The sequence below is a fragment of the Microtus pennsylvanicus genome, chromosome 3 (assembly GCF_037038515.1).
Source record: "Microtus pennsylvanicus isolate mMicPen1 chromosome 3, mMicPen1.hap1, whole genome shotgun sequence".
NCBI classification, from domain to species: domain Eukaryota; kingdom Metazoa; phylum Chordata; class Mammalia; order Rodentia; family Cricetidae; genus Microtus; species Microtus pennsylvanicus.
In genome coordinates, this window is record NC_134581.1 from 82,732,174 (window position 1) to 82,759,244 (window position 27,071).

The 27,071-nt window shown below is 35.8% G+C and overlaps 1 protein-coding gene and 1 pseudogene across 1 annotated transcript; both read right to left on the reverse strand.

Annotated features, from left to right (window-relative positions):
• Positions 1-4,802: 4,802 nt before the first annotated feature.
• Positions 4,803-5,753, reverse strand: LOC142847178 (olfactory receptor 8B8-like; annotated as a pseudogene).
• Positions 5,754-18,745: 12,992 nt separating this feature from the next.
• LOC142847179 (olfactory receptor 8B3) lies at positions 18,746-19,696 on the reverse strand. Its single transcript, XM_075967905.1, has one exon. The coding sequence runs from the start codon at positions 19,694-19,696 to the stop codon at positions 18,746-18,748; it is 951 nt and encodes a 316-aa protein (XP_075824020.1).
• Positions 19,697-27,071: the final 7,375 nt, after the last annotated feature.

Below are 27,071 nucleotides of genomic sequence, written 5' to 3' on the forward strand. Positions count from 1 at the left end.
TTGATAATCGAGGTAATACAATCACACCTACTGAGGGCTGTGCCATACCTGGGCAGAGGGACTTGACTGGAAAGAAAGTAACCCGAGCATGGGATCAGGTCAATAGCCAGCACTCCTCCACGGACTCTGCTTCAGTTTCTGCCTTGGCTTCCCTCAGTGATGAACTACACGCAGCCTAAGGTTAAATACTCTGTTTCCTTCCCAAGTTGTTTTTAGTTATGGTACTGGAAGGGAGCCGTGGAGTCGGCCCAGAACAGACTCAGACACCAAATTCTCAACAGAAATTTATTTCCGTTGAGTAAAAGAGGAGTGGGGACTGGGAACTGCCTCCGGTTTGGGCAAAAACAGCAGCAGGTGTTTTAAAGAAGAAAACAGGGAAGCCTGTGTCAGGATGAGTCGGCAAATCCTGATTGGAAATGTTAGCCAATGCAGTCAGAGAATGGATGTTTATTCTTGGACTTTGGTGTTTTTGTAAGGAATAAGGAATAAATAAGAGAGAAGACTTTGGTGTCTAGTTTTAGGAATATAATATAAGTTTAGCAAGGAAGAGGAAAGAAAGGAGAAGAAGACCTACTGATACCATGTTTGCAATGCTTGCGGCTGTTAGAGAACCCTCCAGTATTTAACACATACAAAAAAAAAATATATACCAGAAAATAAACTGAAGCCTCAGTCTATGGAATGGAACAATCACCATTTCAATAATGGATTTCAAGATTACTATAATATGAAATTACCAGCACACAAATATGATCAATGTTCGAAAATATAGAAATTTTTCATTTGATTTGATTACTGCATATTATGTACACATACAGAATGACCAAAATGCAACCTATACAGATGCACAAATCTTTATTTTAATAAAAAAATTACTTGGAAGGAAGACATTAAAAGTTCTCAGTGAAACGAAATCATGTGTATTTGCAGTGGTATAAAGCTCTTGTACCCTGTAAAGATTCATTATTCATATTGGTTTAATAGGATGCTGATTGGCCAGTAGCTAGACAGGGAGTATAGGTGCGGCAACCAGACTAGGAAATTCTCAGAAGAGGAAAGGCTTAGTCTGCAGTCATCACCCAAAGACAGAGGAAGCAAGAAAAAAATGCTGCACTGAGAAAAGCTATCAAGCCACGTGGCTAAGCACAGAAAACAGTTATGTGTTAATTTAAATTGTAAGAGCTAGTTATTAATAAGCCTGAGCTAATAGGCCAAACAGTTTGCAATTAATATAAGAGTCTGTGTGTTTCTTTTGGACTGAATGGCTATGGGATCAGTCAGGGAAGAATCTTCTGTCTACATGTATTTAGGGAAAAAAGAGATGTTAAATACTGAGATTTTATCATATCTTGTATACATTAATGAAAGAGTTAAAGTATCACAAGCATAACATTACAAAAAAATGCCTGGACCATGGGGATCTAGAGCACACTGCAACTGCCACCTAGATCACCCTAACATTTATTTCTAAGATATCCATAAATATAATGAGTTCCAATACCGACTCCCTATCTCTGGAAGTTCTTAACTGAGTGTGACCCTCATTTTAGTTCAGACCAACTCTTCTTACTGCAACTTAACCTTTAGGTTGACTTTATAGTGAACAGAAAACACTGCAATGACCATCTCTACTTTCCCATAGTTCTCTGTGGACAAGGGACTCCCTACACTCTGAATTCAGAATATAGCCAGAGGCCAAGAATGAGTCGTCAGGAACCTAGGTCTTCCAAATTGTTCTTTAAAAGACTAGGATATCAACTCTTAAATACGTGGTTGAAGTATAGAGCTAAGCATTTTGTTCATATGCTTTTAAATAACAATATAAGCAGCTAGGTTTCCACATTAAAACATATTATAATAATGTTTATATTTCTACATCATGAATTGATATCAATATACAAATTGCTGACTCACATTGCTGAGGATTAGATATAATGAGTGAAACCAAACATTAAAATGAAAGCCATACTTTCCTGAAACATTTGGTGTGTGTCCTATGTATTTTTATTTTTGTTGCTTAATTTTTGTTTTTACATCCCAACAAAGTTTCCCCTTACTTCTCTTTCATAATTCTTTCCCACCCCCACTCCATCGACTCCACCTCTACTGTTTCTCTTCAGACTCGGGCTGCCTCTCATGGATACCAGCCAGCCATAGTTATATTTATTTATATTTTAAGAATTTTAATTTTTTAATTTTTAAACAAAATCAGCTTTATATAGAATTTTTAATTTTTTTTGAGATTATGATTCAATTAGATTATTTCTCCCTTTCCTTTTCTTCCTCAAACCCTCCCGTTTACACATCCTTGCCCTCTTTCACATTCATGGACTCATTTTTCATTAATTATTGTTATATGTTAATTATATTTATATGTGTGTGTGTATGAATGTGAGTTTGTGCACATGAGAGCTGTGCCAGCAGAGGACAGAAGAGGCCATTAGATCTCCAGGAGTTACAGCTGCAGTAGCTTTTTCCAAGATAGGGTTTCTCTACGTGGCCCTAGCTATCTTGGAACTCACTCTGTACACAATGTTGGCTTTGAACTCACCGAGATCTACCTACCTCTGCTCCCAAGTGCTATGATTATACTCATGCACCACCACTGCGTGCTTGCCAGTTTTGAACTGCATGAAAAGAATGCTGTGTTCCCTTACAGAGACTGACCCAGCCTTCCAGCCCAATAGACGTGTTTTACATAGAAAACTGCTAAAAAGATTGTGTTTTTAACAGGTTTCAAAGGAGAAGTTTGGTTTCATAAAGAATATTTTTCTGTTTAAAATAATAAAGAATATAGGCATAGGATTATACTGCAATTTAAATAAATTATAGTCTAAGAATATTACAGATTTTTTTATCTTCTGTTTTCTACCTCCATACCCTTCCAAACAAACCTCCTCCATCTCTTTCAAATCCTGTCCTTTTTATTGACTACTTGTTATTGCTTGCATATATATGAATATGCATATATACTCCTAAATATAACCTTCTCTGTCTGTATAATGATATTTGTGTTTATATATTCAGGGTTCACAATTTGACACTGGACAACCAATTGGTATTTTCTTTCCTGGGGAAGACCACCTCTCCGTCTCCCAGATTGTCTCAGTTGTCTATAGTTCTTTGTATAGGTTTGAAACCTCATCGTTTTTTCCCCCATTCCCACCCCCTTGGACATGACCATGGGTATTGCTTTTGTTCAACTAACATTATATTTTCTTTAATATAAGTTATTTCAACTGTAAACCTAGTTCATATCTAATAAAGAATATATATATATATATATATATATATATATGCACAAGTTGCACAAGGAATATTCAATGGAAAAGAAATTATTAATAATTTATGTTATCATCAATTTTTATGATTCAGTTTCAATGACAACTTCAATATCTATGAGAATGCTTGAGTAATGACAATGTAACAAACTTCACCACAAATTAGCAGTGAAATGCTTAATGTGTCTGGGGAGTGTGTACAAAATTAACATAGATAGGACTTCAAAACAGTAAAAATAATGTAATATAAAATAAAATAGTCCTTTGTGTAATTAATATCATAGGAAATGTTATTTTCTTTGAGCAGCACTCATCGTTTCCCTTACAGATTCTTAACATATCAGCTTTACTTCTAAGTTATTTTTCCATAGATCATACATATCTCTAAATTTTTGTCTTCACATATTATGTGGCTGAATCCATGTCTTTTTTGCTTTTACATGCATCAAAGTTTTCATTGCCTGTCAGATTTTGTGCCAACTACAACTTTTGCTGGAAATATCCTCTCTATGGCTGTCACATTGTGCTCAATGACTTGTCAGCTCAAAACCACTCCTTAGTCAAGCCCATCCTGACCATTGATTCTGAAGAAATAACAGGGCTCTCTATACCCTTGATTTCAGAAAGACTGACTCAAATGCAATCTGAATTATTTTTGCTATATACGCCTATGAAACACAAATAATACAATTGAAATATTTACCTGCTAATTAATCAGTATTATAAAATTAATTTTTTAAAAGAACAAACTTTTCTTCAGAGCATTGCTAGAATGAGTAGCTGGACATTTTGTCAGTGAACACACAGCCTACCAGCATATCCACCGTGTTCCTGAAATCAGAGATATGCACCCAGAGTTAGGTTCCTTTCATTTTGTATACTGAACTGCTATTTATTATCCTGTCCTTAAGAATTAAAATAAGGACATTTGACTTTACTTTGCCAAATTCCCTTGAACTGAAAGTGGGTAGAAAATCAGATTGACTGGGACATTCACGCTATTCCTCTTCTCTTAGAGAAAGAAAGAAATCTCTCCCAACAGAAGCTTGTTTAACAGTGAATGGAGGATTTCTAAGTTAAGAAAGACTAACTCTAAGACCTCTGAATTAGTGCATGTCCATCACAGCTCTACAGAATCCTAGATGTTTCCAGTTTAGAAAAAAATGCACAACCTTGTCATTTCTCAATTTATTAACTCAGAACTTCTACTTAAATCTATGCAAACCATATACAGTTGTATATGTCCATTTATAATTGTAGCACTCAGGAGGCTGAGAATAAAGAATCATGCGTTCAAGAAAGCCCTAAATTATATAATGAGACAGAAAGAAAGTAAAAATTAGAAAAACTGAAAGTAGGCTCAAAAATCAAAAACTAAAATCCTCATTTTACTATTTTAGAAAGTCTAAAGGACTTCTGCTTCACACGTCTTGGTCTGTGAACTGATTTACACAATTAATTTTGTATATTATTAAATAATTGGGATTTCCTTTCAACTGTATCTATAAAAATAGTTTCTATCTATATGAGCATGCTTTTCTTCAAAGTCTTACTCAGTGCAACATGGACATCCTTGTTCCTCAAACTGTAGATGAAAGGGTTCAGCATTGGGCCAACAATGGTATAGAAAACAGTGGACACTTTATCTTCACCCAGAGACCCAACAGGAGAAGGCTTAAGATACATGAATGCTGAGGCTCCAAAGAAAATAGAAACAGCTATTATGTGAGAACTACAGGTACTAAAAGCCTTGGACCTGCTCTCTGTGGAATGGATATGGGAAATGTTGGAAATGATCAAAGTATAAGAAGTGAAGATGATCAAACTAGGTCCTATCACATTGACACCCACAACAATGAAAACCACCAGCTCGTTGATGTAGGTACTTGTGCAAGAGAGCTTCAGGAGAGGGGGTATATCACACATGTAGTGATTGATGATGTTGCCATCACAGAAGGAGAGTCTCAGCATGCACACTGTATGGGCCATAGCACCAACAAACCCCATTGTGTAAACACTCATTGTCATTGTGAAGCAAACCTGATGGGACATGGTGAGCTTATAAAGCAGTGGTTTACAGATGGCCACATATCTGTCATAGGCCATGGCTGTCAAAATACAGCATTCATCAATAACAAAGAAGGCGAAGAAAAACAGCTGAGTCATGCATTCTGCATGGGAGATGATGTTCTGCTTCACAAAACTCACTAACATTTTGGGGGTTATGACAGAGGAGTAGCAGAAATCAATGAAGGAAAGGTTGAAGAGAAAGTAGTACATGGGGGTGTGCAGGTGAGGGTTCAAAACAATCAGAACAATCAAACCCAGGTTTCCCACCATAGAAACCACATAGATTCCCAAAAAGAGGAAGAAGAGAGGCAGCTGGAGCTCTGGCTGCTGTGTTAAGCCCAGCAGGATAAACTCCTTCACTGTGGTGGAATCATTGCTGGAGGCCATTCCTTGTCAGGTCATCCCTACGAAAAGGTAAGAAATGGGAACATTAAGATAATACCCTAGCTTTTTCCAGTACACCCACTGTAATAATATTTAGAATGAAAATTATTCTCAAATACACCCTTCTGGGCACTTTCCTTTTCCATTTTGATATGTCTTCCTTATAATACTAAGGGAATGTATAATAATGGGTCAGGGAGATAGTAAATCACTTGTCTCCAATCCTGATAATCTTAGTTCTATCCCTAGGATCCATAACTGGGAAGGAGAAAGCCCATTCCAGCAAATTGTTTTCTGACCTTCACATGCAGCTATGTAATGTGTGTATCCACACATATAAACACATTACCAAATAATAACATATATTAATATTCTTAAGGATTAAAAGTTAATAAATTTATATTTGTGTATTAAATATATATTTTTTTGAGGATAAGGAGCAGACTGCTCTAGTCACTCTGCTTCCCTTCTACCCTGGTAGTCTAGCTCCTTCCTCACACTCCATGGCTGTTTGAACGAGGACATGAGGCATATCAAAGACAACTTGGCTTCCTTAGAGGGAATTTCTTAAAAACAAGAAAAAAAATCACCTTTTTGCATAGAAGCTTCAGGAGTGGACCTTCTTAAGTTTCCTTTCACAGCAGTGATAGGGTGTTCTAATAGTTCTGGTCATCTCTGGCCAATTTAGTGGCATATGATGCAGACCATCCTAAAGCTAATCTTTTAGTTTGGAATGAATACTGGACTGAGAGATTCAGGACACACTGTTTGCTCTCCAATGTTCTGAGAAATCTTTAGCTGGAGATCATAACTAATGGAGAGGCTTTGCCCACAGGGTCTTCTCTAACCTTGGGGAGATAAATAAGGTCTACTGATGCTAAAAGAGCCACCTGTCACTATGACCCAAGAGGTTTCTATGACCGTGTAAATCCTAGGGACCTGATTAAAAATGGAAAGACCTTTGCTTCTCCAGATTTTTCTCTGGGGAAAAGCTATGGAGAATTAGCTGCCCTGTATTACATACCTATTCACTGCAGTTATATTGCCTGTGTGGAAATATACCATTGTATATCCATTTGAATTTCTTGCCAAACAGGATATCTCAGAGAATAGGAAATTAAATAAAACACAGTCTATGTCAAAAGAAGTCATCCTATCACCTGGCACTACCTGAAAGCTATAGCAGTGTGTGTGTGTGTGTGTGTGTGTGTGTGTGTGTGTGTGTGTGTGTGTGTGTGTGCAAATATGCTCATGTACAAGAACACTTAATTCCATCTGGTAGTGCTGTTTAGGGAAGTTATGGAACCTTTTTTTAAATTTCATTTCATTTTTATTTTTGTTATCAATATATTCGGACTACAGCTTCTGTTCCCTCTAGACCTCTTAGTCCCCTCTGCCTGTCTTTCCTCTCCCCCATATCCACTCTTTCTCTGTTTTCCTTAAAAAAGGAGCTTCTTGATTCAGTGTTGGACTTCATGTCCACTTCCCCTTCTCAGTGTTGGGATTTTGACCAGTTTAAACTTGTTCAAGTCCTTTTCTCGTGTATGTAATCTGTCTCTGTAAGCTTGGAAGCATCAGTCCTCTTGTGTCCAGAAGGCACTCTTTCCTTGGAGCCATCACCACCTCTGGTTATTATAAACTTTCTGCCGCCTCTTTCACATAGATCCCTGAAGCTTGAGAGGAGAATTGGGTCTGTCTTGAGGAGAGATGAGAACATACCAGTTACCTTCCACAACCTGCCAGGAAGGCTCTATTTCTAAAGGTACCACTTGCTTCTGTCATTGAACATAGGGAAATTGAGTTGTTGCACAAAGAGTAGCTTTAGCCCCTACTGACTAATGTTGTGGTGGCAAAAAAGTGCTTTGCATACTAGAGAAAAGCAAAGTCATCAACATCTCCTGTCAGAATGGCTAAGATTTAAAATACTGATGACAGCTTACACTGGAGAGGCTGTGAGGTCAGAGGAACACTGAGAATGCAAACTTGTACAGCCACTCTGGCATTCAGAATGGCATTTTCTCAGAAAATTGGGAAGTCGTATACTTAAGATCCAGTAATACCACACTTTGGCATATACCCAAAGGATGTACAATTATACCATAATGACATTTTTTAAACTATGTTCATAAAAGCATTATTTGTAATATACAGAACCTAAAATTAACTTAGATATCCCTCAACCAAAGAATGGATAAAGAAAATGTGGTATATTTACACAATGGAATATTACTTAGCAGTTAAAAATAATGATATCTTGAAATTTGCCAAATAATAAATAGAACTAAAGAAAACCACCAGGAGTAAGTTAAACCAGACCCAGAGAAGTGAACATAGTAAATAATCACTCATAAGTGGATATTAGACATAAAGCAAAAAATGACAGGGCTACAACCCCAGAGAACCTATGTATAAAAAGTACCCTAACAGGGATACTCTTGGAGGGCCTCAGGAAAGGGAAATAATTACAATCTACTGGATAAACATGGAGGAGAGTAAAAGAGAGTGAATGAGGGATGGGAACCTGAGGGCTTAAGATTGGTAGTGAGACAGAAAGGAAAAGCAATGAAAGAGATATCTTGATAGAGGGAGCTATTATGGGGCAGGGAGAAACCAGGTGCTAGGAAAACTCCCAGGAATCCACAATTACTACCCCAGCTAAGACTCCTAGAAATAATGGAGGGAGTGTCTGAAATGGCCTACCCCTATAATCTGATTGACTATTCTAATTATTTTCTTAGAACCTACATCAAGTAAATGATGAAAGCAGATGCAGTGAACCACAGTCAAGCATTGGGCTGAGTTCCTGCAGTTCAGCTGAAGAGAGGGAGGATTTATCATATGAGCAAAGGGTTCAAGATTATGATTGGTAAAAGCATAGGAAGAGCTGACTAGAAGTACTGGGAGCTCACAGACTCTAGCCTCACAATTGGGGAGCCTGTATGGTGTTTGGCTTACAAAAGAGTTCTACAATAGCCCAGAATGGAATATAACAAAAGTTTATTAATTTGGATATAAAGTCACAGAAAGTATTTATCTACAGTCTTCTGCATGTGCTGGGAACTGGAACCAAATCTAGCAGTCAAGAGGCCCATGCATGCTTTTCATCTGCATTTATAGTACATAAGACCATGCCCAAAGTGACTGCTGTCTTAATGGATATTAGCTGAAAGAGTGCCCAAAACACCTCCCCCTTTTGTTTGAATAAGAAATTGCCAATCCTAATACAAAACTATATGCAATAAGAACAAATGTCAATTATTGTCCAGGGAAAAGAAGAAGTAAAAGCATACATAAAGATTAGAATTAAAACCTGCATGACCTACATCAAAAAAGAAACATATGCTAAATGTTTCAATACTTATCCTATTCTAAGGAGTCTTGATATAGATATAAATAATTTGCATTGGTATAAATCTTGATTTATTTATACAAGTTTAAGGTCAATTTTGAGTTTTTTATATACTACTGGGTATGGGGCTTGGCCTTAAGTGTTTTTGTTTGTTTGGTTTTGTTTTTTGAGATAGGGTTTCTGTGTTGCTTTGGAGCCTGTCCTGGAACTAGCTCTTGTAGACCAGGCTGGCCTATAACTCACAGAAATCCACCTGTCTCTGCCTCCCAAGTGCTGGAATTCAGTGATTTAATTAATACAATTTCTGTGTGGTTATTTTGGGTATAAACGAGCCAGGTGGCCAGGACCAAAAGTAGGCCCCCTCTCTCCTTCAATAGAGTCTAAGTCTTAAAACTGTCTTGGCTAAGTCATGAGAGGAAAGTAACTATGACTATCTTGTCTTCAACTACATCAAAGACCTGAGAAGGGAAAGACTATTACTTGAAAAAACAGGAAGTTCAATCAAGCAACTTCCAAATGGTGCAAGAAAAGACAGAGACAACCGGCTACCTTGTTAATCACCCAAAATCTCATTTGCAATGTTGGGACAAACAACTCTGGCTAATGCCTAGAATATCTAACAAACCACTTTTAAGGCAGAAAAATTTGAAAAACTATCTTATTCTCTCTTGGCAAGATTTGGCAGTCTTTTTGTTTGTATCCTGCTTGTCTAGTTTGGACACTGTGCATCTTGTCAGCAGTTGAGGTATGGTCAGTTCTTTGGCCAAAGGCCAGTTTTGCCAAGAAGAAAGCAAGTTCCATGTGGAGTGTCTTCAGTGCCCAACATTCTCTTGGGAATAGATTGGTGCTGCCAGGAGCAATTGTGTTTCATGTCAATAGAATCCTAAGTCCTTTAAATGTCATATTCTAAATCTCTTTGGAGTGTTGAAAGGTTACCTCTCTATGTGGAATACAATCTCTATCCATCTAAAGAACCTGACCAGTCTATCTATAAGTATGACAAACATGGATGACTATTGACCTGTAATTCTTAATACATATATGGCTTAAAGACTAAGGCTTCATATTAAATATTTAAACAATCTTTAAACAAATGTGCAGAAAATGAGGGCAGTGACTTAAAAAATGTAAGCAATATATTAGTATCTTAATCAGAGGTAGAAAATTTTAGTGCATCATGACAAATATATCCTAAAATTTCATTGATATACAACATATCTTAAGCAGAGGTAGAAACACGTGTGCACATAATAGACAAAATAACTTTGTATATGTGCACAAATGTTATAAACAGAAAAAGGAGCATATTCAATATGACAATTATGATTTGACTTTGTATCAATATACAAGAATCTATACCAATGTAAGTTGTCTATAAATAATAGCTCATAAGTAATCTCGCTATTACTTGTAGTAATATGGAGTGGCGGCAGGGCTACGTCCCCAACACCCCAGCCGCCGGCTTCGGCTAGCTTATGCCCCGAAATAATTACACAGACACTGTATTCTTTTAAACACTGCTTTGGCTCATTTCTACCTAGCATCTTCTAGGCTAACTCTCCCACCTGGACTAGCCCATTTCTTATCATCTGTGTAGCACCCGTCTTACCGGGAAGATTCTAGCCTAAGTCCATCCTGGGTCGGAGCTTCATAGCGTGCGTCTTCCCTGGAGCAGGTAGCATGGCGTCTCTCCTGTGTCTGCTCCGGAGAGGAGAGCTGCGGAGTCTGACTTCACTTCCTCTTCCTCCCGGCATTCTGTTCTGTTTACTCCACCTACCTAAGGGTGGGCCTATCCAATGGGCCTAGCAGTTTCTTTATTGCTTAGCCAATGAAATCAACAGATTGATATATGACACTCCCACATCAATTACTCACTATTATTATCACTGTGAGTAAGCTAATACTAATCCACCTATTATCCCATCCCATCTATTCTCACCTTTTTTCAAGAGAAATCTCTGAGCTTAATTTATTTCTACCCAATACCCTATAACCAACCCCAATAAATATCCCTAACCCAGAGGACAAACTTTGTTGAGAGAAAGGATGTCATTTTCTAGAATTACTTCCAGCTGTCATGGGGTGATGCTATTCCTATCGGATCAATTAAAAACTAAAATAGTGGTTAAATTTCAAGATTACTGTGTGGTATAATTGCAGATTTTCTGTGTAGTCAGTAGTTTTTCTGAAGTTGTTATTTGAAGTTCTGAGCAGAAATTTGTAAGAAGGTGCACCAACTCAGCTAGTCAAGTTGGAATCATCCTGAGCAGTTTGTAACCAAAATTTAACTCATGGTGGTGCATCTTCTTCATGGAAACTTCAAAGATTACTGCAGGAAAGCTTATTGTTCATTGTGGAAAACTTAAGAATTATTCATGTAGACATATATTCAAGGGAAGGTATAATAGAGACAAAAATAGGTATGGGGAGAAGTAAAAAAAATTGAAAGTAGAGTCTTGGTAATAGTTGTCAATAAATTTGAGCTTCCTTCTCTCCCGTACCATATGGCTCCTGATATGTGACAAAAACTCTGAAGTTTTCTTTTAACTACATGCTTAAATTTAAAGAAGAATAGCCATAGTCCAACTCCAAAATCAGGTTTGAATTTTAATAAATGGAGACTACTATCATATGTATGTCAATAAGGTCTTACCTTGTATAGGATATGGATATCATAAGTCTTCTCATTGCTTAATAATTCTTTGTAGATAGCTATCTTTTCTTCTTTGAGCATCTAGATGTCCAACGTACTCTTGAATTTTTGAGAATGGGTATTTTCCTTCAAAGACAAGACTAGAACCCTGCCCCAACCCTTTTGAGGCTTTCTTATAACCTGTAGGATTATCACCTCTGTGAATTAATTGTCACTTCTTTTTATTAAGAGGTTTTTCTTTTTCAAACAGAATCTTTATTAACTTTGATGGTATCCATATATTTTCTTCTTCTGTGGAAACAAGAGCAAAACCTCTTCCCCAATGTAGAATATCTCTTGCTTTCCATTCTGAGGTCAACAATCCTTGAAATACACTGCCTTATTTAATTCAGAAGATTTTTTTAATTATCCAGTGTCTCTCTGCATCCATTGTTCCATTCTTTTTTCATTGAGAAATTTCAATGCAAATCAACAAAATTAATAAAGCATTATACAATCTATTTCTGGGTATATTTTTCATCCCTTTCTGTTTGTTTAATCTATCTAGTTCTATTAGATCTTTTAACTGCCTAACCTATAGGAATGTGTGGTGTATCTATAATATACTTTCTACTATAATAAGCCAAAGCCTGTTTCATTTTCTTGAGACATATGTTCGACTACTGTCTGTCTTTATTTGTGCATGTCTATCTATGATGGAAATAACCTCTAGTAAATGTATAATAACTACATCAGCCTTTTCTAAGCTCAAAGTAGTTGCCCATTAAAAATCTGAATAGGTGTCAATGGTGTTATGTACATATTTAATTTTCCAAATTCTACTAAGTGGAACACATCTGTATGTCAGATCTCATTCCTTTGAGAACTCTTGAGGTCCTGTGGGTAGCAGTGTTTGACTATGGGAAGAACAAGTAGGACATTTTTCTACAATATCCTTTGTTTATTGCCACGCAGATGCCAATTTGTTGTCATACAAAGGAGGTCCACAATAGCCCAGAATGGATTATAACAAAGTTGTTTGTTTTTTTTTTTTTGAGGATAAATTCACAGAAAGACTAACACTCCATAGTCCTCTGCATGTGCTGGGAACTGGAACCAAATGAATTCAGTAGCCAACTGCCCTGTGCATGTTTTTCATCTGCATTTTAGTATATAAGTCCATGCCCAAAGTGGGCTGATATCTTAAGGACTATTGGCTGAGAGAGTTCCCACAGTAGCATGGTACCAAACTAAGCCATCTAAATGTGGGTAACAGTTTTGTGACTTGAATTTTGGTTGTAGTGGGGGGGTGGCAGTGGGAACAGAACTTACCTTAGTACATAAACTAGTGTCTTGGAGCCCCTATCCTTAGGTGGGAGATACCTTGCTCAGTCTTGATATGGGGGTAGGGGCAGCTTGGTCCTGCTTCAACTTAGTATTGCCAGACTTAATTGACTCCCCAAGAAAGGCCTTACCATGCTTGAGGAGTGTATGGGTTTGAGATAGCATGTGTGTGGGGGGGAACAGGATAAGGGGAGAAAGTGGGAACTGGAACTGGTATATAAAATGAAAAAAATTAAATTAAAAAAAAACACTTCAAAAGTTTCCTCCCTGTGATGGTATGAAGAAGAAGGCCTAGGATAAGAAAAAAAAAATACTCTATTCCAGAGTGAAAGAACAACTGTAATCACAACAATAGTTAAAATAAAACACCTGAAATATTATAGAAATATAATTGACAGAACAAAACACAAGTAAGTCATTCCAGAACTACTCTGATAATATAGACTCCTTTCTAGGAGATATTGGAGAAGTAGACCTCATCAAAAAATAAACAAGGAGGCCTAAGAATAAAAACATGGGAAAGTCTACCTATACAACAAGCCTCTAACTTGCGAGTAGTGAATCCAGTTTTAAGATATCATGAAATATTGACTCCTCTAGTAGGATTATCAGGCAGTAACAATTACATGATGATAATATCCATGATTTAAAGAGATACCCGTCTACAATTGCAGGTGGATCCCACTGATTAAAACTGACACACTCCTGGGACCTGAGAACCCAAGCCACAAAGAAGCATGAAGTTGGACAGCTGCCCAAGAGTCAGACAGAGCTGTGGGATATATTCATGAAGATGAGTCAAGTGTGTCATGAAGCTGGCTCTCTGCCTTGTGTTTCACTGCTATACAGACAGACAACTATGAAGCTCTAGAAAACTAATTGACATCCACAGTGGCATCTCTCCAACAAGGTGACTAAAATTTAGTACGTTTTGAAAGTATAAGGAAAAGTTCATTTGTACAGACACCAATGCTGTATTTGCTTCCCCAAACCCCAGTTCTCTTGCTAAACACACCCAAGTCAGAATATTAGGACAACACAGTTTTATGGAGTGGTAACTGTAGGAAGGTAAACTTAAAAGCTAAGTGTGTCCAGGAGAGAGCCTGGTTATGCAAAGAAAGGAATCTACTTAAGTGAGGACAGCTCTGCAGACGTCTACTAGTTGCTCAGGACAGGAAAGTAAGAGCTCGATTGAGTCCTACCATGCCGCATACATTTTCAGATGTCAGGTTTTGAAGAAGCTACTTCAAAAACTTTCTCTGTTTTTGTGTATGTGTTAAGCAATTAGAATCAAGACGAAGTCTGGAGGTACTTCCTATTATTATTGGGTCCTCAAAGACTTGAGTGTCTCAGATGTGTGCAGGATGGTGACCAATTGAGCAAGAAATTTCTTGTCTTACCTAAAATTTATGATGACACACATAAATATAATTATAGTTGATGGTCACATATCTAATGATATGTATCATAAATTATATACAGATAAGTTTATTTAACCATAAAGCATAAAGAAATTGTGTTATTGACAGGAATTAAATGTACTGGAAATTATCATAGCAGGAAAATATCTAGAAAAAAATGTTTTTTCTTGCTTTTAGATTCTAGATCATATAATATACACACATATTTGTACAGCTTGAAAGAAGGAAGCTTATCTGGGAAAAGTTGGGGGGAGAAAAGGAAGGACACAGGAAATAAGAGTGATAGAATTATTACATGAATAAAATGTCTATGTGAATCTTATCACTATATGCCAAGAAAATAATTAAAGAAAAAGCAGTGAGTCTGCAGAGAAAGAGGAATATGAGGATCTAGATTATTAAAAGCAAAGTAAAAGAGGGATCTTTGAGGAGAGAAGTTAAAGCAGTGGGTTTGGGTGACTTGTCAAGAAATGGTAACAAGCAGTGATGAAAACCAAAATACAACTCTATATATTTATCAGAATGTCATAATGAAACAGTATCTTGTATGATAACTTCAAAATCTAAAATAAAATCGAAATAAAGTTTGTTCAGATACAAACTTATAAAAAAGTAAAATGTGACATATATGTTACTGTGTTTTCAGAGAAATGGCGGACAATGAGGGCTGATAAGAAGCCAAGGACAATGGTACTAGGTTTTGATCCTACTGCATGAACTGGCTTTGTGGGAGCCTAGCCTGTTTGGATGCTCACCTTTCTGGACCTGGATGGAGGGGGGAGGACCTTGAACTTCCCACAGGGCAGGGAATCTGGACTACTCTTCAGACTCAAGAGGGAGGGGGAATGGAGTGGGGGGAGGGGGAGACAAATGGGAGGCGGGGAGGAGGAGGAAATTTTTTCAACAAAAAATAAATTTAAAAAAAAAGAAAAGAAAGGTTAAATATTTTTTTAAAAAGTTACTGTGTTTTATTCAGTTTTACACAATGGAGTAATATACAGCAGAAAAAATAACAATATCTTGAATTTTGCAGGAAAATGGATGGAGCTAGAAAACATCATTTTGAGTGAGGTAATCCAGACACAGAAAGACAAATATCACATGAATTCACTCATAAGTATTTTTAAGCATAAAGCAAAGAAAACTAGCCCACAAATCACAATCCCAAAGAAATTAGACAACAATGAGTAACCCAAGAGCGACATACATAAATCTAATCTACATGGGAAGTAGAAAATGATAAGATCTTCTGAGTAATTTGGGAGCATGGGGACCTTGGAAGAGGGTGGAAGTGGAGGGGAGAGTCAGGGAAGGGAGCAGAGAAAAATGTAAAGCTCAATAAAAAATTAATAAAAAAAGAAAAGACATGATAAGCATTGAAAAAATTAAAAATAAACAAAATAAAAATTAACCTATGTCATCTGAAGGAAAATGAATGGAATTGCAGATAACTGTTTTAAATTATCCAAGCCAGAATTTAAATAGAGAATCTAGGTTTTAAATGTGCATTATTTATTTAATATTAAACACTAATTAAATTATTTATTTGTAGATTAATTAGCAAATAGTGGTTAACATATAATATATAATAAAACATGAAGTTAGAGAAGAAAATATGACAGGAGATTAATAAATTTACAAAGAAATAGTGTACAACATGATGAGGGCATAATGACAAAATGTCACATTTTCTTTCATATAAATAATAAATAATTAATTATAACTTGTGTATATACATATATTCACATATGCATATATACATATATATGCACATAATATATACATATGTGATATGAACACTTAAGGAGATATTTACAGGAAGGGGGAAAAGGGAATGGTAGAGGGTAAATGAATGATCCTGGATATAAGCAGGAACCATGATATATATATATGCATATGTATATACATAATAGTGTTATAGTGAAATAAATTTTGTATGCTAGCTGAAAATTAATTTTAAAAGCTTTTGACTCTCCAGTAAAAGAACAAGACAAAACGACAGCCTATAGAGTGAGAAAATATCTTCACTAACCACACATCTGATAGAGGACTGATCTCCAAAATATACAAAGATCTCAAGAAACTTAACATCAAATGAAAAAAAATAATTCAATCCAAAATAATAGGATACAGACCTAAACAAAGAATTCTCAACAGACAAATCTCAAATGACTAAAAGACACTTAAGGAAATGCTGAACATCCTTAGCCATCAGAAAAATACAAATTAAGACAACTCTGAGATTCCATTCTGCACCTATCAGAATGGTAAAGATCCAAACACTAATGACAGGTTTATGCTGGAGAGGATGTGGGGTAATGAGAACCCTCCTGCATTGCTGAAGAGAGTGCAAACTTCTATAGTCACTTTGGAAATCAATATGGTAATTTCTCAGAAAATTAAGAAAAAAAATTCTACCACAAGACTCAGCAATGCCAATTTGGAATATATACCCAAAAGGTAGCTCAATCATACCACAAGGACATGTGCACAATTATGTTTATAGCAGCATTTTTTATAATAGCCCAAACCAGGAAACAAACTTAGATGCCCATCAACTGAAGAATGGATAAAGAAAATGAGGGACATTTACATAATGGAGTACTACTCAGTGATTAAAAATAATGACAGTTTGAAATTTGCAGGCAAATGTACAGATCTAGAGAGAACCATATTGAGTGAGGTAAACCAGACCCAGAAAGAAAAATATAATATGATATGTACTCACTCATAAATGGCTTTTAGACATAAAGCAAAAGAAAACCAACCTACAATCCACAACCCCAAAGAACCTAGACAACAAAGAGGACCCTAAGAGAGACATACATGGACCTAAATAGAATTGGGAAAAAGACAAGACCTCCTGAGCAAATTGGTAGCATGGGGCCACAGGTGAGGGTAGAAAGAGAGAGGGGAGGAAAAGAGGGCAACAAAGAAAAATGTATAGCTCAGTAAAAACAATAAATAAGAAATTGCAATTAAAATTGTTATTACATATTTTTAAATAATTTTCTGACCTGTCTACTTATGTCTTATAAACTTTTAAAGATCATATTACTTTTATGGCAAAAATTAGAGAATAAGATATATTCAGCATATAGCATATTAATAAAAGTATTCAATTTTGGGGACAGGGAGGTGGCTTAGTATGCTGAAGTGTTTGCCACCAGAGCCTAATGACCTAGACTGAATCTTCAGAACCCATACATACCTGGACTTAGTGTTCACATAACTACAATCCCAGTGTACCTGTGGGAGGTGCAAACTAGAAAATCCTTAGAAGTGCATGTCCCATCTAGTCTGGATTACCTGACATTGAATGTAGTTTGCTTTGAACAACTTGGGAAGATGATAGTAACACCTACTTGTGGACCTCTAGTCTTCAAACACACTTAAAATTTTTAAATAAGTATAAAAACAGCCAAATTTTAAAATATCCCCAAAAATACAAGTCATTTTTATTTTTATTAGATATGACTTTAAGTAAAACATATAAATTCAAGCCTGGTTCTTAAATGTCCATGACAATGTTCTTATTTTTCTTGCAATCTACATTAATTAGGAATTATGTATGCAAATAATGAGTTTTTCTGATTTTATTTGTAAATGAAAAGTAAAATTATACATATTTTGCTTATGAATAACAATGATAATTACATAGATATCTACTGTGTGGTGATTTAAAATGAAGAAAATACACATCATCTGACATAACTGCAATGTCTTTTTAGCATGAACTGCAAAATCTATTGCTATATAAATTTAAAATATAAAAATGATTAAACAGAGTCTCAATGAGAAGCAATGAATTCAAATACAATATTCTTGATTGAAACCATACAAATCAAAAACCTTATTGTCATCTCCTATCCAGATTCCCAACACTATCATAACCATATTTCTACTATAAAATGAGAAAGCACCCATTGTTTGTCATTTTTAGTTTTAGATATGAAAGGTTTCAATGTTTAGTAACCTAAAATTTGTTGTGCTTTATATGTGAGAAATAGCCAATAGCCTAGAATAAGAAATAGCAATAAAAAATGCCTGTGTAATTATTTTGTCATAAAAATGTTACCAATTATTTGGAGTTCCTATTAGATTTGTCAGAGTTACAGAAACAAAAATGAAATTATCCAAATAAAATATTGCAAAAACAAGTCTACAAAATTACACATATAATAATAGGTAAATCCTCATTCACAAACAAAAACAATCCCCCAAAATTTAATCTTCCAAATTCATACAGAAAGATTGTTTCTAATTAAAATATGTTTCTCTTCTGAAACCTAATCATTGATTTTCTTAATGCCACCTTGACGTCCTTGTTCCTAAAACTGTAAATCAGGGGATTGAGCATGGGCCCAACATTAGTGTAGAAAACTGAAGATATTTTTCCTTGTTCCATAGATCCAGAAGAATATTTAAGATACATGAATGCTGCTGATCCAAAGAAAAGAGAAATTGCCATGATGTGAGAGCTACAGGTACTGAAGGCTTTTGATCTTCCTTGCGTGGATTTGATGTTTAAAATGCTGGCCAGGATAAAAATGTAGGAAATGAGAATGGTAAGACTGGGGACTGTGATGTTAATACCTACAACTATGAGAACTACGACCTCATTGACATAGGTGCTGGTGCAAGAAAGATGAAGGAGGGGCAGAATGTCACACAAGTAATGGTTGATGACATTGGCATTGCAGAAAGTCAGTCTCAGCATGCATCCTGTGTGGGCAGAGGCTCCAGCAAACCCCATCCCATAAGCAGAGAAAGATATCACAGAACAGACCTGAGGGGACATAGTGACTTTATATAGCAATGGATTACATATGGCCATATAGCGATCATAGGCCATTGAGGTCAACATGTAGCATTCAGAGATGACAAAAAAGAGAAAGAGAAACAGCTGAGTCATGCATCCTACATAAGAGATGGTATTCTTCTCACAGACAAAGTTCATCAGCATTTTGGGACTGAAGACAGAAGAGTAGCAGAGATCAATGAAGGAGAGGTTAAAGAGGAAATAGTACATTGGAGTGTGCAGGTGAGGATTGAGGCCAATCAGGGTGATCAAGCCAAAGTTTCCCACCACGGTGACAATGTAGATTATAAGAAACACATAAAAGAGAGGCAGTTGGAGTTCTGGACGATCTGTCAAACCAGCAAGAACAAATTCAATCACCAAGGAGCCATTTTCAGCCAGCATGCTTATCATTGAAAATCTAGGAGTGAAGAAAATTTTAATAGTGAACAAACCAGCTCTGTTTCCAGGTTTTCAACAGTATCAGAATTTGGAAAAATTGACAAAAGTTCTTCTTTGTCATATGAATATATTACCATACTCTCAAATAATGGCAAATTTGAATTACTCTTGCCTATTTTATCTTTATAATCTTGTTATTACAATAATATACTTCTACCCATGCCTCAGCCTATGGACATAGATTGTCTGACCTGCATGCCTATCTTGCATACACCACACATGCATATAACACCTATCTTATATAATTAACTTATTTTGTCTAACATGACAATCTCCAGTTTCATCCATATTCAAACAATATAATTGCAATACTGTTTATTATTTAAGTAATTAAGCCTACACTATGCATGATGCCTCATAAACGTTAAACATTGATAAACTTAGGTGATGTGATATATCATACAAAATGCATGCCCTCTTCTGGTTTATCAATTCCCATCCATTAGTTCCATTAGACAATCTAGTTCTTCCATAATAAACAAGAGACTTTCTGTAGGACATCATTCACACAGATACTCCTTATGAAAAGAAATTACTTACAGTCTGTAAGATTCCATGGTACTTATTATAATACTCTATGAAGTTAACAATTGATATAGCATATGAAGACTATCCACAGTAGCTTAATATTTTCACTAATTATATTCTTCCATGTCCCTTCACATTTTTTCTACTCTATCCTAGATTCACAGAAGATGGAAAAAGGTTTACTTTCAAAAGTCTGTAAAAGTATGCAAGAGAAAATAGTAACTAATATGGGTGAGGGTTTCATTAGTGATGTTTTTAATACCCACATTATACTTTTATAATACATAAACTATTTATATATATAGTACATTAGTATTTTGTTTAAAACAGAATAAATACCCCACACACACTAAGGAAGCTTTGTATTTCATGTGGTACCTGGACCTCTTCTGCATGTCTTACTATTAAACTGAAGAGGAAGCCAACACAACAAAGAGAAAAAACACAAGCAGGCAGACAGTAGAGTTTGAATCCTGCCCTACCGATTTGTTGTTATTGACATTCAGTGCAATAATCATTCTCCTTTCTATCCACAAGAGGAATTGGAGACATGAATAAAAAATGAACTCACTCTTTCTTGTTTCCGGATAGACCTCTATATGTGTCACACCACCACTATCCTGAAGGTAGAACTGGCATCAAAAGTGGACAAATGTCATAACGTTCTGCATGACAAAAGTGTCATAGCACAGTTCTCACAAGCTGAAGGTTACAGATGTCACCGTGAGATGTGCATAATGCTTTTAGCTAGTCATTTTCCCAAATGCAGTAAAGAAAAGCCACAGACATCCCTCCAGAGCCACTGTATCAATCAAGAACATGGCCTGCTTTTAATTCTTTTGGACCTGATTAGAAATCCAGGAACAGATATCCCTTAAGGTACACTCTATGGAGATCAACAAGGAAGAGAAAAAAAAAAACAAAGTCTATGTTTAAATCCCAATATGTCACAGCAGGCACAAACTTTTCACTAGGGATTGTCTAGTCCACTGGGTATAGACTTAAAAAGATGAACATACAATTTATATCATTAAAATTTTCAGTGGCATGAAACTATTGTCTAAATTAGTTTTAGTTAAAAAATTTGTATATAGTTGAAGTAAATTTTGTTATGCTCAACTTTAGTAATTTTATTATATATGAATTATACTAAGGGTTGCCTTTAATTAACTTTGAACATATTCTTCTCATAATAATCTCTTTATTTAACATATTTCCATTCCTTTTCTCTTCTACAACTCTACTAGTACCCATTTTGTATCTCAGAATAGATCTCACATATAAAATAATACATATAACACTATATATAATTAGCTTATTTGGTTTAGCATGATGATCTCCAGTTTCATCCATTTTCAAACAAATAAAATAGTTACAATACTATTTATCACTTAAGTAATTAAACCTACATTGTTTAAGATGTATCATGACTCTTTACATGCTTCAATTGATGGGCAATTCGCTTAATGTATTGAATTACACATATATCATTCAAAAAAATGGAAATTGATTTTTAGACTTTTCTACTTTAAAAATATATAAAAATGGAATGGACCTTTACTTCGTGATAGTTTGTCTTTTATTGTTTAGAGTAACCTTTTTACACAATAGAATAAAATTAAATCCCAAGATAAATTGACACTTATGAGCACTCATATCAAGAAAACATGACTTCATCATTTTCACACATACATGGAGGTATACTTAAGAAAAAACTTGGTAAAAATATTGGGTAAAAATTAATGTGTTTAATGTACTTTAATGTAAAACTTTTAATTTAAAATTACCTTATACAATAAGTGTAGTAGGTGTTTGCATTTCATTATGAATTTTTAAGAAGGAAAAAGAATTTTTGATGACTGAAAAGACTATGACACATGTATATTGTATTTCATGAAATCATATTGGAAAGATTCAATGGGAAAGAGAAAAGCATCACGTGGTAAAGCACGAGGTAAAAGCCTCCTCCCAGCCTCCCATTTCCCTCCCCCTCCTCCCACCCTTCTCCCCGTACTCCCACTCCTCTCTCCCTCCCTCTCCAGTAAAAAGAGCAGTCAAGGTTCCCTGCTCTGTGGAAAGTCCAAGGTCCTCTCCCCTCCCTCCATGTCTAGGAAGGAGAACATCCAAACTGGCTAGGCTCCCACAAAGCCAGAACATGAAGTAGGATCAAAACCCCATGCCATTGTCCTTGGCTTCTCATCAGCCCTCATTGTTCGCCATATTCAGAGAGTCCTGTTTTATCCCATGCTTTTTCAGTCCCAGTCCAGCTGGCCTTGGTGAGCTCCCAATAGATCAGTTCCACTGTCTCAGTGGGTGGGTGCACCCCTCGTGGTCCTGACTTCCTTGCTCATGTTCTCCCTCCTTCTGCTCCTCATTGGGGCCTTGGGAGCTCAGTCCGGTGCTTCAGTGTGGGTCTCTGTCTCTATCTCCATCCATCACCAGATGAAGGTTCTACGGTGATATGCAAGATATTCGTCAGTATTCCTCTAGGATAGGGTCATTTCAGGTTCCGTATCCTCAGCTGCCCAAGGAACTAACTGGGGACCTCGGCTTGGGCTCCTGGGAGCCACTCTAGGTTCAAGTCTCTTACCAACCCTAAAGTGGATCCCTTAACTAAGATTTGTGCTTCCCTGCTCCCCTATCCAACCTTCCCCCCAGACCCAAAAAGATGAACATGGGATGTACTCACTCATAATTGGATTCTAGCCATAAATAAAGGTCACGGAGTCTATAATTGGTGATCCTAAAGAAGCTAAATAAGAAGGTGTACCCAAAGAAAAACACATAATTATCCTGGCTATGGGAAGTAGACAAAATTGCCGAAAAAAAATTTGGGATCTAGGGTGTGGGGTGGGGCTGGATGGGGGTAAGGGGAGATAGGGAGAGAAAAATGAGAAGGGGAGGATGGGGGAAACTTGGGGAAACAGGATGATTGTCTTTCCTTTTTTTAAGACTTCCATTTTTACTGTTAATACTACCAGTTCATGAGTATGGGAGATCATTCCATTTCCTTATGTCTTCTTCAACAACTTCAATTTTTTTTTTATCATACCCAACTTTTCTTACTTGGTTAGACTTATCTAACAGATTTCATATTTTTTGAGACTATTGTGAAAGGTATTGCTTGCCTGATTTCTTTCTCAGTAAGTTTGCCATCTTTATATAAAAGGGATATTGAGTTTTGTGAGCTAATTTTGTGTCCAGCTACCTTTATGAAAATGTTTGTCAGCTGTAGGAGTTCCCATTGGAATTTTTAGAATTTTATGTATATTATCATATTATTTGAAAATATGGATACTTTGACTTCTTTCTTTACAATTTGTATTTACTTGTGTTTCTTCATTTGTCTTATTGTTCAAGTTAAGTCTTCAATTACTGTATTGAATAGACATGGAGAGAGTGAACAACCTTGTCTTATTCCTGATTTTAGTGGTATTATTGATGTTGGCTGTGAGTTTGCCATAAACTGTATTCTAAGTACATTCCTTTACCCCCAAATAAATTCCAGGTTTTCTTTAGCTTTGTTTTTTTTTATCATGAAAGAGTGTGAGATTTTTACCAGAGAATTTTACTGTATCTGATGTGATTATAATTTTTTTTCAGTTCTTCTGTTTAAGTCTGGTAGAACTGTCCTGTAAAACCATCTTATCCCTTGACTTTCTTTGTTTGGGACACTTTTAACGACTGCCTCTATTTCACTAGGGGTTATAGCTTTATTTAAACTGTTTATCTGATCTTGATTTTACTTTAGTAAGTGGTACCTATGAAGAAAATTATCCATTTCTTTTATATCTTCCAATGTATTGAACAACAGGTTTTTATACTTATATACTTATGATTTTATATTTATGGTTGTGAGCCTAGCCTTTAACGGCTGAGCCATCTCTCCAGCCCTACTTATGATTTTATGAATTTCTTCAATGTCTGTTTTATGCCCCTTTTTCTGATTTTATTAATTTGGATATTCTCTATCTATCTTTTAGTTAGTTTGGATAAGAGTTTGTCTATCTTGTTGATTTTTTCTTTGTTTCATTGATAATTTATACTTTTCTTTTTTACTGATATCTGCCCTCAGTTTGATTATTTCTTACTGTCTACTTTCTTGGATGTTGTTTATTCTTTTTGATCTAGAGTTTTCAGGTGTCATATTAAGTTGATACTATGAGATCACTTCAGTTTTTATATATTGGCAGCTAGTGCTATGAACTTTTCTACTAAATCCCCTTTTACTGTGTTCCATAAGTTTGAGTATGCTGTGCTTTCATTTCACTGTATTCTGGAAATTATATCTGTTATCGCCCATTTTTTATTCAGCAGAGAGTTTTTCATTTTCCATAAGTTTCTAAACTTTCTGTGGTTTCTTTTCTTTTTGTATGCAGTTTTAATCTGTTGTTGTTTTATAGGATGTAGGGACTTATTTCAATTTATTATAACTTTTAAATTTGGCTGTTTTTGAACATGGGCAATTTTGGAGAAAAGTTCCATAAGATACAGAGAAGAAGGCATATTCTTTTGTGTTTAGATGAAATACAGTGTAAATATCTGATAGGCTCTTTTAGGTAATGACATCTATCTCCAGCATTTTTTTGTTTCGTTTTTATCCGAACCACCTATTTACTGGTGATAGTGGGGTTTTGAGCTCTCCCATTCTCAGTGCGTAAGGGTCAATAAGTAACTACAGTTATAATAGTGTATCTTTTATAAACTAGACTGCCCTTGTCTGGGGGTCAGAGATGTTAAAAATTGTAATATCCCATGTGGGAATTTTCCCTTTGATGAGAATATAGTGTCTTTTCCTTTCTCTACTGATTAATCTTGGCTTAAATTCTATTTTGTTAGGTATCAAAATGGCTATACCAGACTGCTCTTAGACTTTCTTTCTTGGAGTATCTTTTACTAACCTTCTAGCCTGAGGTGATATATGTTCTTGATGCTGAGGTACATCTCTTGAATGCTACAGTATAGACCCTGTTATCACATCCATTCTCTTAGTCTGTGTCTTTTTGGGGGAATTGGGTCCATTGATTTCAAAAGTTGTCAATAATTGATGATTACTGATTTTTGCTATTTTGTTGGTGTTGGTGTTGGTGGTAGTGGTGTTTGTGTATGTGTGTGTGTGTATGTGTACTTCTTTTGATTTTGATGGCACAAGATTATTTATTCCCTGGATTGTCAATGCTGTAGTTAAGCTCCTTAGGTTTATCTTTTCCCTCTAATAACTTCTGTAAAGCTGCATTTGTAGAGTGATATTTTTTTAATTTGACTTTATTGTGGAATTTATTTATTTACTTATTTATTTATGTTTTTTTTTTGAGAAAGGGTTTCTTTGTATAGTTTTGGAGTCTGTAGACCAGGATGGCCTCGAAGTCACAGATATCCACCTGCCTCTACCTCCTGAGTGCTGGGATTAAAATCCTGTGCCACCACAGCCCAGCTCTATATTATTTTGGTTCTATGGTGACTGAGAATTTTGCTGGATATAGCAGTCTGGACTGGTATCTGTGGACTCTTCGATCTTCAGTACATTTGTCCAAGAACCTCTGACATTTTTAAGTAAGGTATGAGTATAATAGGTCTTTATTTATATGTTACTTGGTCTTTTTCCCTTGTGGACAGAGCCTAGCAGCTGACTTAGAACTGGTGCATACTGTTTAATTAAAACAAAATATGAAGGGTGCCTTTGACAGGGTAGACAGAATGTTATTTCTGCTCACAGCTATGAATTTTGAAGTGAAGAAATTCAATTAAGAGTGGGTAAAAGGTAGGAGTTTTACTCTCTTAGTGTAGCCAAATACCTCATCTTCTAATTAATAAACTTTAAACTCCGTTTACCATAATGATATCCAAATTCCACTTTCTACTAATCTTTCCTTTCTCTGTGTTACTCCATTGCTCTTATGGCAATTCTTTGTCTTACTCTTTCTAGGTTCTGTTCATCACTGCCCTTACTAATGTCCTAGCATACATCATACTCTCTATATTCCATAACATTAATAATATAAATGCATGATTGTTTTAATTATTACTGAACACTTTCATTATGGGCTTATTTCTTACTATTTCTGCTTCTAAAATTAGCTTTCTATTTTCAGAAATGTGCTGGAGATTATGCGATAAAGCCTAACTACCTGGGGTGAGAAGCTACCTACTAAGTCGTTCTGGCAAACTGGGAGGGAATGACACAGCAATCCTAATACAACTAGTCTTACTTGAACATTACATACTTCATGAAAGAATATAGATAATGAAAAGAACCAAAGAAATAACATACTCCTAGGTGAGAAAATATCCAACACACTAGTCAAAATAATTAAGACAACATCATTCTTATTGCTGCGTTGTGTGATATATCAATCACAGGTTTGTGTTTTTCAACACTTTGATACTGTAACTAGCAATGCTGTTTTGGAATGTTGTAGAAAGTTTGGGAAATATAGACTTGTTAAAAGAACTGAGTTCATGTGAGCAGGCTTTAAAGTTTTATATCTGGCTCGGTTTCCTGATTGAAGATGCACTGTGACAAACCACCTCACACTTCTGCCATCATGTCTTCTCTACTAGACTGAATCCTCTTGACCTTTTATCCTGAGATAAACTCATCTGCTTTCAGATTGCTTCTTGTTAGCATTTGGCCACTGAATAGGTAAACTTCAGCTCCAGTGAGAGACGCTGTCTGAAAAAGTAAGATGGAAGGAATAGATGGATTCAGTAGTAAAGTACCTTTGTGCTTTTGAAGAAGACCCAAATTCAATCTCTAGTACCCACATGGAGTCTCACAGTTGCCTGTAAATTCAGTTCC